Source organism: Ambystoma mexicanum, chromosome 6q (genome assembly GCF_040938575.1).
Source record: "Ambystoma mexicanum isolate Mex_15411 chromosome 6q, UKY_AmexF1_1, whole genome shotgun sequence".
Lineage (NCBI taxonomy): Eukaryota > Metazoa > Chordata > Amphibia > Caudata > Ambystomatidae > Ambystoma > Ambystoma mexicanum.
The window spans coordinates 1454772410-1454786703 of record NC_090937.1 but is presented as its reverse complement, the minus strand read 5'-3'; the positions used below and the strand labels follow the sequence as shown (position 1 = coordinate 1454786703).

General features: G+C 43.9%; 1 protein-coding gene across 6 annotated transcripts in view; it reads right to left on the bottom strand.

Annotated features, from left to right (window-relative positions):
• Positions 1–14294, bottom strand: part of CTBP1 (C-terminal binding protein 1) — a 1060098-nt gene that overhangs the window by 853828 nt on the left and 191976 nt on the right. For all 6 annotated transcript variants that reach the window (XM_069632161.1, XM_069632164.1, XM_069632166.1 and 3 more), the window contains exon 2: positions 13592–13746. In XM_069632161.1, coding sequence (XP_069488262.1) covers positions 13592–13746 — 155 coding nt within the window. The remainder of the gene's footprint in view (positions 1–13591; positions 13747–14294) is intronic.

Below are 14294 nucleotides of genomic sequence, written 5' to 3'. Positions count from 1 at the left end.
TAAATAATATAATATAAAAATGGTTATTTTTACAAATCTATCAGTAGTTATGGGACGGGAGAGTTCCACGATTTGGTGGACATCTGTTGTGTTTCTCCTTCTATAGCAACAATTTTTATGACAAATGTAAGCATTACTGGCATTTTAATGTGGGCCATATTATGCACTTGCACTTTTAGTGTGTGTGATACTGGACTTTTCTTTTCAATATGTCGTTGCGTTAATTGTATAAGAAGCTGTATATGCTATTGTATTGTATATTTGGGTTACCTGGCTTTTATCGCGTGCTGCCAAAATAAAGTATTTGACTAACTAACAAAACCCGGACTAGATCCAGAAAGTGGAATTTTGAACTCAGGCGGGGATGAACCCTAAAGAAGCCCCAGTCAGGTGACCTGAGTCAGGAAGAAAGCTGGAAAACACATCCCTGGGCCAAACGCCCCAAACCACATTAACAAACCAACAAGAAACTGAGCACATCTCCCATAATCCCTTTTTTCACAACAAAGGAAAACTCGGTCCAGACCACCAAAATCCCCGTACAGATTTGGACACAGGAAGATAATCAAGAAGACTGGGGAAACTCACAGAAGTGTTTTACAACCTCCAAAGTCAGTCTGGGGGAATACGCACCAATCCCCCATTTGATATCCAGAGTGGTAGCAGGAAGCCCAATCCTTACAGTTAAATAGACACACTGACTGAGTCCCACGTCTGACCCACACTAACAGGAATACTGGGGAGAAGAGAACTCATGTCTTTCTCACAATTGTCATAACAGGGGATACAGGATTAACTGCAGCCTCCATTAAAAGTAAAAGAAAGGATACCAGCACTGCACCAAACAAAGGAGAAATATACTTTCTAAACTCCTAAGACACCTGAGTAATCCTTAAAGGCATGGTCTAGTAAAAATGTTTATTGTCCCTACGGGTCGGCCATGTTTTTTTAAGCCTAAGTGGCTCGATTTTAGAAAACTTTCCTATGGACCTTACCCGAGTTTTTGTCCATTAAACGCACGCGAAAACAAGCACCAGGGAGCCGCCATTTTCTAATAATCCTATCTTTTCCCCGATCGCCCTGGCTGACCTGCTTTTGCGGCAGGTCATCAATTCCCCCGCCCCTGAGCCTGTCATCAGCAGACTTGTACCGCCCATTTCCCAACGCCAAAGCACGTCTCGTGTCAACATTCGCTGCGCTTCAGCTAATGACGTGTCGCCATGGAAATGGCAGGACGCCTCTCTCCTCAATAAGTATAAACAGACCGTTTCACAACACACAGCAGCCGATTTTCGATTCCATTCCTCTCTCTGTGTTACTTTGAGTATTCTGTGACTCGTTTCAGTGCTCTGGTCAGCTACCTTCGCCGCTTGTAGCCCGTGTGAACAGATACCAGTACCACCGCTATAAATTATTTTAGTTTTTTTAACACACAATGGCTACAATAATGCCCTACATGTACGAGCCCGAGTATACCGAGGAGGAACTACTGGAAAGGGAAGCATGCGAAAACGATGGGGATTCGGACGGCAGTTGGCAGGACGAATCAACAGATGAAGAGCCTGGGCCTAGTCGAATGGACGGCGTCCCCACCTGGTGCACATGCAATCGGTGCGAGCTAATGCCAACTGAGGACGAGAACTGCTGCTGCCGAGAAAACTCGGGATGCCTGGCCTACATTTTGGAAGGCGAGCCACGACCGCAATGCATCACCGAGCTGCCAGACTTCAGGGCAGCCTGCCTCACACGGGCCGTGTTGAGAATAATGATGGTGCTTATTCACGAACTTCGAGCAACTGTTCGTCCTCGTAATCCGAGTAACGAGTAAGTATACTCTGCTTGTCATGCCACTCCTATTTCATGGTCTTCTACTATATCCAAAATTACATCTACATATCATTGTAACGCATGTAAGTCGTTGAATAGTGTGCATTGTCTAGATAGCATTTGTCCGTGTAAAATGCCATTAGTTACAAGAATTGTCATTGACAACAAACGTTTATTAAACTTATCTTGGTAATTTAAAAACAGTTTGTTTCATTCCTTTTCACAGGTGGTACAGGCTGGTGGCCTATCGTTCCTTTACATGGTGGCTTCACGGGAGGCTTGGACACCGCGTTCGAAGAGTGATACCCGCCTGTGCCGTTCGTGCCATTAGAGAAACGTTCCCGAGTGACAGCGGTCAGTACAGGGGATTTTCTCTCGCTGTGCTGCAACCTGACCTGTATAATCTTTAAAGTCTTGTATTTTTGTGTCATGAAAATAACATACAAAATAAAACACCACATTTATTTTAACAACGGTTGTCTCGATTTTTTAAATGAATCAAGTGTCTCTCCATTCAAGGATGGACGTCAGACATCTGTGCTCCGAATGGGTGAAGGTCTGGTTGCTGTGAAGCAGGGTGGTCACTATCTATCTAAGCTAACATAACATATTCTCGATAATGCATGCACTAAAACACACTTGTTCAAAGTCTTTCAGTAGGTTATGTCTCTATAAAAGTCACACATATATCTATACTAACATTTACCATTGGATTATACAGTCTTGACCACTATAATACACCGGTTGAAGTGTGGGTCTGTGCTCACAAGAATCTCCGGTATGTGGCATTTGTTATTGATAAGCAACGATATACTATCATTGATTTAAAGGCGATATACTGTATATTGATATAAAGGCGGTTCGCGCCGGTGGATGCGCGCAGGCATGGGGGACTGTCAGGGGCGCGAAAGGCCAAGGTGCCAAACTACAGGTACACTTCAAAAGGTGTCCCACGCCAAGGGGCCATCGGTCACATGGCCTCCTCAGACCCCGTGTCTCCAGCCAGGCCTCCCCTTGAAGCAGGCCCCACCTGCTATCCACATAAGTGTGTCTCCATTCAGCAGTCTTCCTGTGCCTTATCTGCACGCCCCAGGGCCATCCATCCCACCCCCCTGTATCAAAGGCGGTTCGCGCCAGTGGATGCGCGCTGGCATGGGGGGCTGTGACGGGCGCAAACGGCCAAGGTGCCAAACTGCATGTACACTTCAAAAGTTGTCCCACGCCAAGGGGCCATCGGTGACATGGTCTCCTCAGACCCCGTATCTCCAAGTAGGCCTCCGCTGAGGCAGGCCGCCCCCCTGCAATACACATAAGTGTGTCTCCATTCAGCAGTCTTCCTGTGCCTTATCTGCACGCCCCAGGCCCATCCATCCCACCCCCCTCTATCAAAGGCGGTTCACACCCGGGGATGCGCGCTGGCATGGGGGGCTGTGACGGGCGCAAAAGGCCAAGGTGCCAAACTGCATGTACACTTCAAAAGGTGTCCCACGCCAAGGGGCCATCGGTCACATGGCTTCCTCAGACCCCGTGTCTCCAGACAGGCCTCCCCTTCAAGCAGGCCGCCCCCCTAATACCACGACATACACACGTCATTCATTCACAAACACACCCCAGTTTCTAATACTTTAAAAACCACTCAATATGTCTCATGAGAACATCTTTGTGCTTTGCAAGTCAACTCCTGAACGTGCTACCTGGGAACCACTGAGATTTATGCTAATCTGCTTGTCGTCGTGCAATCCGTGAACTTCTGTGACCGCTTCGAGCATACCCATCAGTGCGCTACCTGTGGCCATCCACCTATTCTCCCGCAACATACTGCTCTGCTTGCTGAATCCAACTGTTTGTTGGTAAAGGTAAGGCCATGTATCCTGGTCATATTTCGCAGATTTTTAAATTTCTATCTATTTTCGAGTAGAGTACACAATAGTGCTATGTTCATTGGTCTCATTGGTATTGACTTGAGTTTCCATTGCTATGCTATCAATAGATCTATTTATTTTCATCTGTGTCTATTGTCATTGAATTGCATCCTTCGGGGGTCCAGTCTATAATGTAAGCATGTTTCCTTCTCGTGCAAGACAGAACATCCAAGGGACGAGTCACATGTTCAGATTTCAGTCACATCAATTATACATTTCTGCAACTTATGCAAATACTAAGCAGCACATAATGAACTGGTATAGTTCCTGCGACCAAAACAAACCTTGCATTGATCATTGTATGATTCATTTACTTTTGTATCAAATCTTTACTCTTGAAGATTGTATAATAATGTCGATATTTACTTTTCAGATTTATCAACAATGCCTGCCTGTTGGATTAGCGGTTGCCCTTCGAAGACCCATGCGAAATCTGAAGGAACTACAATGCATGTATTCTCGAAAACTGTTGATCGAATAAGAGAATGGGTCAGACATTGCGGATATCCACTGATGAGCTGGAAAGTAGAGTCCAACAAGTCTTAGAGGACAAGAGGGGTGATCCATACCGCATCTGCAGCCGGCACTTTTCCTTGGACATGTACACAACTTCTTGGGTAACAAAGAAGAATAAACGGCGAACGACACGGAAATTGCGCGAAAACGCTATTCCCACTCTATTCGTCCACATTCCGCCACCGGTGAGTCAAGTGTCCGGATTTAGCTTTCGGCCTTGCGGTAGTTTGTAGCCGAATGGATTAATTGGTATTGTAGGTCTTCTATCCCTTGTAATAATTTCGATATTGATATGAGTGTATAGTTTTTTGAATAATGACATTTATCAATATAGTCTTTTTCGATTTCATAACCCACAAACGCAATGTATATATATATGGGGACAGGGAACTGTGCTGCATTGAGCATTTTTCAAGTATTCTGTCGGCTTACATGGCTATTTTTAATATTGGCATTTCATTATCAATCATTAATTGACCTTTACAACTTCTTGACTATCCCTTGAATCTGAAGCAAGAACATTCTACATCCTTGACGTGGTCGCAGTTACCAACCACTTCTAGCGCGTATCAGGTAATCTTACTAGGCTAATCCGCTACATACTTGTTTTATGCATGTCAAGTAATAGTTTTCTTCTATCGTGTAATTATTTTACCGAATGTTTGGTTACTGCTTTCCAATTGATATACACCTTCGTTATCGTCCACTGGTGTTTGTTTTCAGTGTAATTAGTGTTATCCATACTAATGCAAGTACTGTCTTTCAGGGAGATGCTGAAGCGTCCGCCACATCTACAACATTTCTAGATGTTTTTCAACATCAGGAGGTATGGATACTGACAGCTCCATCGAGCATCATCATCAGATCTGGAATTCTTGTAGTTTGATTGTTCTACACAATGTTTCATTCGTGGTTAGCCGTTGATATGTACCTGTGCTGTCGACCCCAGGTGTGTGTTATGTTTTCACAATTGTAATCCTCACTAATGCAAGTACTATGTTTCAGGCAGTTGATGGAGCGTCAACCCCTGCACTTGATGCAGAGCCTGACATTCAAGTATACGAATCGGCGCAACAGCTTTCAGAAGTGCGCACTACATTTGCAACATCCATAGATATTCTTCAGCAGCACGCGGTATGGATAATGACAGCTCCATCATGCGTGATCATATAACGTGATTCCATTTGCTTTACTTTCTTCCCTATTAACGCAAGTGCTGTGTTTCAGGGAGACGACGAAGCTTCCACCACAATCACAACATCTCATTTAGATGATGCAGATGTAAACGAATCGTTGAAATAAGTCGATGAAATGTGATCATATTTGGATTTTCCTTGATTCTTTTGGACAATGCATCTTTCGCGGTTATCTCTTTATATGTACCTGTGCGTTCGACCCCAAGTGTGTGTTATGTTTCCAATATTGAAAACCATACTAATCCAAGTACTGTGTTTCAGGAAGACGACAGAGCTTCCACCACAATCACAACATCTCATTTAGTTGATGCAGATGTAAAGGAATCGTTGAAATAAGTTGATGAAATGTGATCATATTTGGATTTTCCTTGATTCTTTTGGACAATGCATCATTTGCGGTTATCTCTTTATATGTACCTGTGCCGTCGACCCCAAGTGTGTGTTGTGTTTCCAATATTGAAAAGCATACTAATGCAAGTACTGTGTTTCAGGGAGATGCGGATGCCTCCTCTCCAATACAACCATTCATGGCAGTCCATGCAGAGCCAGAGGTATGGATACTGACAGTTCCATCGAAATAGATCATCACTCGTCGAATACTTGTCGTTTGATTGTTGCACACAATGTTTAAATCGTATTTGGCTATTGAGATGTACCTGTGTGTTCGTCCTCACGTGTTTTATGCTAACAATATTTTGATACATAGTAATGAAAGTGCTATGTTTCAGGGAGACGATGGAGCCTCATTCCGTGCTATCTATGCGGATACAGAAAATATAGTCGTTGCAGCGCAAGAAGAAGGGAGGACATGCGGAAACGAATCGGAGCTACAGCGTGCAGATGTTGAAGGTCGAGTCAAAAAAGTTGCAAAGAAAAAAAACCAAAAAAAGGTTAGTTACAAACAGTTCATAACTTTAAAAAAATGTTTGTGCTGGGGACTATTTTATGTTTTTTTTCCAGTCAATTCTACTACACTCCATCTTGTGTTTAAACTGAACATCCCTTTTCCAATCTCTCCTCCAGTTACCCGTGGGTGTCAGAACTATACACACACAGACATTGAAGCGAATGAGAGATGTGGCTTGCCAGACCGTGTACACTATGGAGGAACTATTAATTGAGGCGAGGCGTGTTCAGGCTCGAGATGCTCATGTCCAATGGCCAGAACATGAATTAATTGTGTTTGGAGACTACAGCAAAGTTGCATTGGACCATAGCTACAGTGCGACCGCACCACCACAAGAAGATGTTATTGAATGTATTGAAGATAGCTCTGAAGTAGTTGCAGATCAATTTACACAAACTACACCTGCCAAAAATTTGCCACCAAAAAACCTGTCGACATTGTTGTGTTCTCCCATCAATGTTGAAGTAATAGATGTTGAAATGACAGAGAGTGAACCAGCCGCAGCATCCATAGACGCATCAGAACTTGATATCAGCGATATTAATTTCCAATGTGTTGGAATCTCCACAACGTCAAAGGCCGAAACAACGTTGACGCAGGATGACAGTCTAATGAAAGAGAGCAAATACATTGTATTCGACAGTTGTTTGATGGAAATTATAAGTATGCTGAAATGTGTGCATTCCATTAGAGGGAAAGTATGTGGGAAGCCATTGATTAATGTGACTCGTCAAATAAAAGGCAGTAACGTCAAAATAAATGCCGCCTGTAGATTAAATCATAGGTTCTCATGGTCTGCACAACCGATGCTGGGGATACTGCCAGCAGGCAATATACTGTGTGCAGCTGCATCACTTTTTAGTGGCTCCAGTTTTAGAAAGTTAGAGGCTTTCTTTCAGTTTGTGGGACTCCATTTCATTTCTAAAGCGCTGTACTACACATACCAACGTGATTATCTGTTTCCGGCCATTAGTGATGCTTGGAAAATTGAACAATTGTCTCTAGCAAGTACATTCGAAGGCAAAGGTTTCAGGCTAGCCGGCGATGGACAGCGCGACAGCCCTGGATTTTCTGCCAAGTACTGCACCTACCACTTTCAGGACATGGATAGTAAGACAATTGGGAGTTCGGTGGACGTGCACGTAACACAATGTACATCCTCAGTGGCCATGGAGAAACTAGGTTTTATAAAATCAGTGGAATATCTACAATCGAGGGGAATGCACATCGACCTCATAGCCACGGATAGACACGTTTCAATTGCCAAGACAATGAGAGAGCAGTTCCCACATATTAAACATCAATTTGACGTATGGCATCTTGCTAAATCAATCAATAAGAAAATCTCGGCTGCAGGGAAAAAAAAAGGTTTTGAAAGTATTTTGCAGTGGTCACATTCTATCACCAACCATCTTTGGTGGAGCTCAAAAACTTGTCAGGGTTCAGTGGAAATACTACTTGGAAAATGGCGGTCACTGATGCACCACTGTACCAACGTTCACCGCTGGACAGCAAATGAACATTTCCACCAATGTGAACATGGCCCTTTGTCCCCAGAGGAGGCACGGAAGAAGAAGTGGTTGATTCCATCTTCACCGACACACAAAGCCATTGAGAAGATTGTTTTCGACAAAACTCTATCAAGAGATTTGAGAGGACTGACAGTATTCTGTCACACAGGAGATTTGGAGGTGTTCCACAATATGTGCTTAAAGTACAGGCCAAAGCGCTTGCATTTTAGCTTTCGGGGCATGAAACATCGCACTCTACTAGCGGTCTTGGCCCATAACAGCAATGTCGGACATGAACAATCTAGGACTAGGGGTAAAGTAAGGATGCCTCGCTACACTAAGGTGTTTTCAAAACGAACTAAGCAATGGGTGATCAAACCAGTCTATGATGAAATGCAGTTCGACTTTGTGAAAGGCCTTATTGTTGCTGTGTTAGAGAAGCACAGATATGGAATTTTGGACGTTTCTGTGCAGAGCAGTGATCCATTGCCACCGAACATTGCGACTGTGCCATGCCCACCCGAAGCACAGCTGATTGTGAAGTACAAATCCTGGTTTGAATAATTGCAATACGATTGTCTTTTTGTAAATAAATGTTATTGTACAGTGTACCTGTAAACCTAACCCCTACCTTCATCATCATGGGTGGCGAACAAGCTGGGTGTCGTCTTTGAATTCTCTCTATTCACCTCATATATGTATATGTATATATTTTTCTCATTTCTCATCTCATGTAAATGTAAATGCTGCGCACTGTTAACGGAGGGGAGGCTTGCGTATTGCAAATAATAAAACAAAAACAAACAATAAATCTCACTTTTAACTCAACTCCTGTGGTACTTTATACTTTCCCTGACCTTCTGCCAAAAATTAAATGTCTCAATTTGGGCTGCAAAGCTCGCAGACAACGGGGACAAAATTGGCGCACTTAGAACGCGCCAGCCAAGCGGGCCGTGGCATTTGGGAGAGAAGCCAGTTCGCATTTGCACATTGAGGCGCACTACATAGACGGATTCTAAACTTCAAGTTCTCACAGATGCCTATACAAGGTGATGTTGCAAATAAAGAATGCGAAGGACAGCGCCCAGATGAGGCCCACAAGTCGCACTGGAAGTATAAGGGTCTATTGTTTTTTGACCTTGAGACAGGGACCATGCCGAAAGAACTACATTTGAAGGGAGTGCGCAATAACGTAAGAGACGATAAGGCAGAAAATTCAGAAACTAGACCGAGTTTCATTTTAGATCAGTATACGAAAAATCGTTGTCAAGAGCACGGTCCGTTTTACAGACTGCATTACGAAGAGACACAATGGAAATTTCAAATATAATGTAAGTAAATCTTTACACGCTTTTATACCGGAATGAAGATTTAATGAATGGATGCATGAATAAATGAATGAATGAAGAGCTAGGAAAAGCAAGTAAAACTGTTCGTAGTGGGCACATGGGCATGCAGGTCCACTGGTCTCACCGATCTCGGTCCTTGGCCCAGCCACTTTTCCCTGCACTGCCTACCTGCACTACGGGACTGTCTCTGTATCCTTCAGCCCCTTCTCCCGGCATTTACCTTGCACTTGCCACCAGCTGGCCCTATTATTTAATTTGTATTCAACTAACCATAGCCCTTCCCCATGCGCGATCAGAAAGACACCTGGCCTAGTAGGATCGTTGTCTGTCTGCCCTTGTTCCCCACCTGCCTCGTCACGCCTAGAAACACTTGAGTATAGGCGCGTTACACATGCCATATCATATATCATATCATTCCTCACGCATGTAGACTGTCGTTTATCATTGTGTGTTGGCCTCGATTTATCTCGTTACTTTTCACATTGATTTTAGAGACGAACATACTCCATTGAACTATCCTTGCAAGCAAATAGTTTCTGATGGGCCGTAATAAATAAAATGAGTAATATTAATGAAGTTCGGCTAGCGAGACTAATTATCATTTTTTTGTTTTCATAACAGGTATTTGATCCCTTTCTGCCACTGCCATCTGTTTGAGACACCGGCGGATGGATTCTTCAGCAGACACCTGCAGCTTCGTGTCAACAACTGGAGCACGATCACCATATTATGGGACGATCGCCAAGGGCCCACATGCCCTTACGCTGTACTAGTGGCTAGAAGCAACATATCAACCTTTTGGCTGGCCTGGTGCCTAGTTGATGGAACAGCCTTGCGGTTCACCGTGCTTCCAAAGTGATTCTTTTTACGAAAATGAACACCCTGTGTACCATAAAGGAACAGCGCGTGACTCAAGATGAAATGGAACAGTTATTGCGGATACAGATAAAAGAAAATAAATGGCTTCCGGAGTTCATATGTCAATTGCTGAATATTCTCTAAACATTTAATGTCAAATAAATGTACTTTACCAAATGTACCGTGTTGCTGTTTCATTTTAAAGTACAGTTTCATATTCCGAATTGTGGCGCGCTGTGTTGTTAGTTGATCTGTGTTGGTTTCCCGGTTCTGTGTGGAGTCGCGTAGAAGACGACTGGGCGCGTTTGCCTACGCAGCACAGTAACGTCACGGGGAGAGGCGGGGAATATGAATGTTTTGATAATGTCAGGCTCAGGGGTGGGGGAATTGATTTAGTGCTGCAAAAGCAGGTCAGCCAGGACGATCGGGGAAAAGATAGGATTATCAGAAAATGGCGGCTCCCTGGTGCTTGTTTTCGCTTGCGTTTAATGGACGAAAACTCGGGTAAGGTCCATAGGAAAGTTTTCTAAAATCGAGCCACTTAGGCTTAAAAAAACATGGCCGACCCGTAGGGACAATAAAACATTTTACTAGACCATTCCCTGAGCTGTTTGACACAGGACACCAAAACGAAATTCCAAAAAAGAGAAAATCCCGAATGTGAGACAAGGCAACAAAGCAGCAGGTCCTACCCAGACAGCAACAAGCACAGAGGTGTTTCTGAAAGTCTAGATTGATATGAGTCGTTAGACAAGCCCTGTAGTATGACTGGGGAGCATTAAAACTCAACGAGGGGAGTATTAAAACTGAACAAATGTGGTATGCATGGAAATGAATGTGCATGATGTGCTGGATGTATATGTGGATGTATATGTAGTCAGATTTATAAGTGTTGATTTGTCATTTTCTACATCATGAATTTTTGATAAAGAATTTCGAAAAAGTTTGAATTAAATTAATACAAATTGTTTATACAACATAGGTGGAGATACAATGGCTAAGTTATGTTCTGCTCTGACACTAAGGGTTATAGATTTGATTGCCTGGACGATCGAGATTTCTACCAGGTACCATAGTTTGGTTTACAACAGAGGTCAGATGTCCAACAGCTCTTTATTAGGATTTTGATAAGAACAAATGAAAGCATTTCCAAAATGGCCAGGAATGTGCATACAAAGTTATTCAAACATGGTCAGGGTGGTCATGCTTTGAAGTACATGTAGTAATCGCTTCAGAAGTTTCAAAAGGACATAAATTAAGTTATTAAGGCATGATCCTGATCCTTTCTGGCAGATTAACATAACTAAACCAAATGTGGGGATATGTGCTTAGTTTCCCAAACAAAACAAAGAATTTCTAAGAGACATTTCTCCTACGATCTTGGAGTTTCAGTCCTTAAGTGAAGTTTCTGAGGTTCATAGCATCCTTGGCAATGTTCTTGTGCAGCTAGGGGATAGTGGAGTAGCCTCCCCCTCCCAGATCTCAAATCATGCTACAGCCTAGAGGTTGATTCTGTATTTGGTGCCACATTGGAGCTGCCGTTAAAGTAAGATCCAGAGTCACAGGAAGACGTGCCAACCCAAGGTCTAGACATGTTCCTCTCAAGATCTGTCACCACTTCCAATCTCATGGTTCTACAGCCTCCCAACTCTATTTCTCCTCCTCGACATCATGCCAAAAGCTCTTACCTTGTGAAGGTTTTCCTGTACCTGCCTTCTCTCCATCTTTTCCCTGCACTTCTCCCATTCATCGCTTCAGGCTCATCCCTCGGGCCTCGACCCCATCCCAGGCTACTCCTTGTATCTTCTCCCAGACTCCTTTAAGAGCTCTTCTATTTTCTAAGATCTTCCTTTCCTCCTCTCTCCTGCTCCTGGCTGGTGATTCTCAGCACCCCTTCAATGCCCCCCCAACCGCCACAGGGTTTCTCTCCATCAGGCCTCTCTCTCTCTCTCCCCGGTCCTCTGGGGGTCTCTCTCTCCTCGGTCCAATGGTTCTTAGGTCTTTCTCGCTCTCCCCCTGTCTTTCTGCAGTTTTTGCTCCCTCCGGGCTACGCTCTCCCTGTATTTCTCTATACACAGCCTCTTAGGTCCCTTTCTCAGTTGCATCCAGGCAGGCTCTGTGCATCCCTAGCCGCCTTCTCATGGAAGAGACTTTGACAGAACAGAGTTGCATCACAACTCAACCGATTCTCTGTGTGGCTGCCGTTTATATCCCCATTGGATGCCTAAAACTTTTGCCTGTGAATTTTCACACCAGATTTATTCTGACATCTTTAGACTAAAAGGGAAGGGGAGAGACTGACGCTTCTAAATCCCAACATGAGCAGGCAGCAATACAAGGAGCTTGTAAGTAGAAAAAAAGACACCAAGGTGTGGCAGTGCCATGTGTGATGAGAAAGACGAAAGTGTTGTTGGTCCACTCAGTCCTGTTGTTTTGCGTTGTGTTGTAGCCAGTGCGCAAGACTCTACCCCTGAAGAACAACTGTTTGTTAAGCGTGAATCCATGAAGTGTATATCATAGAAGAGAATAAAAATGCCACCCATGATATGCTGATACATTTCTTTAAAAATAATTGGGCCTCATTCCGAGATTGGAGGTAGTCATGGAACTATTAGCGCCATGACTGCCTCCAATAACGGTACCGAGCCCGCCCTGGTTCAATGGGGACTTACCGGTCTATTCCGACCTTTGCGGGACCGGTAAATCCCAATTGAAAATGGCATTCCCCATTGGGGAGGGTGCAAATAACAACCCGGCGCATGCCAAGGCCGTTATTTGTGCCCTGGTCCCCTAAGGGGAACCGTAAGGTACTTTTGGTCCAACCAAACGTACCTTACGGGTCCTGTTGGGGGACCTCGGAATAGGGTGCAAAGGGATTACCGGCACCGGTGTCCTTACCCGTGCCCGGTATCCCTTTGCGCCAAGGTCGGAATGAGGCCCATTGTGTCTACGATAGCATAAGTAATGCCCACTTTTCCTTGTCAAAGGACAAATAGGTGCTTGAGGTTTTATAAACATTGCAGTGGGCACTTAATGCAGTAAAGCCAACACAGAGCATTTATTTATGCCCATTTGCTTATATCAACCAATTCTGATTTAAAGATCCTGTAAACCTAAAAGCATCTACAAGTCAATTAAAAAGCATAAACAGTCCTTTAAAAGTTATAGGGCCTCATTACGAGTTTGGAGGCAGCCATGCCGCTATTTGCAACCTTGGAGGACCCGGTATTTCCTCATTCAGGGAAGCCATCCCCATTCCCATTCGAGCCGCCAATGGGGAGGGAGCTCGGGCCCGTTATTAGCTCCCTGGTCCTTTAGCGGCTCCCGCTAAGGGTGGCTGGTTTTACCAGCCAGCCTTAGTGGGACCCGCTAACGGACCTCATAATGCGGCAGTAAGGGGTTAACGGCACCGGCATCCTTACCGGCGCCATTAACCCCTTACTGCTGCACTCGAAATGAGGCCCATAGTCTTTACATCAATGGCGGTAAATGGTGTAAGCATTACCTTTTCATGAATTTCTTGCGTGGACTGTGCATCACAAAACGCCACGGTGGCTACATCCTTCAGGATAGGCATTTCGACTGTACAATCCCTGCCATCCAACAGTGCTACAAGGGGGCGCTGGTGCATGGGCCCATTCATTATCGGAGGTCGAATGCCTGTAATGCAGATCAGAAACACTATGAATGACATGTCACTGAACAAGCCAAAATATATACTCATAACTGGAGCACAAAGGGAAATTTAAATGACAGAACAAAGCTAATATACTTTAATCTTTTAAGAAATAACCGTTTCTTTTTGAAAGACGTATGCAGATGCAGAGATGCTATAACACATGGCAGCCTGCAATACCTGTATGCAACCATGCAAATAATGTTCTTATTATAGGCTTGTTATTATAGCTCAGTAGCGCTGTCACAGGAAAATGACATCACTACTGCAATGTAATCAGTTAGTAGAGTTGAGCTGTGACATTACAATGCCTGCTGCTTGATCCAGCACAGAGAAGAAATCCAGCTGCCACCAACACCTAAAACCAACACTAATTCACACTATGATTAGCTTTTAAAATTCCTTGCTTCTAAAATAGATTTCTGTGACACATTACAGCCATTCATTGATAAAGTACTGCTTGTTATTATGATTATTTTGTGCACTGCTGACTTTTCATGCAGGAGAGAAAGCACCTATTTTCATGTTATTA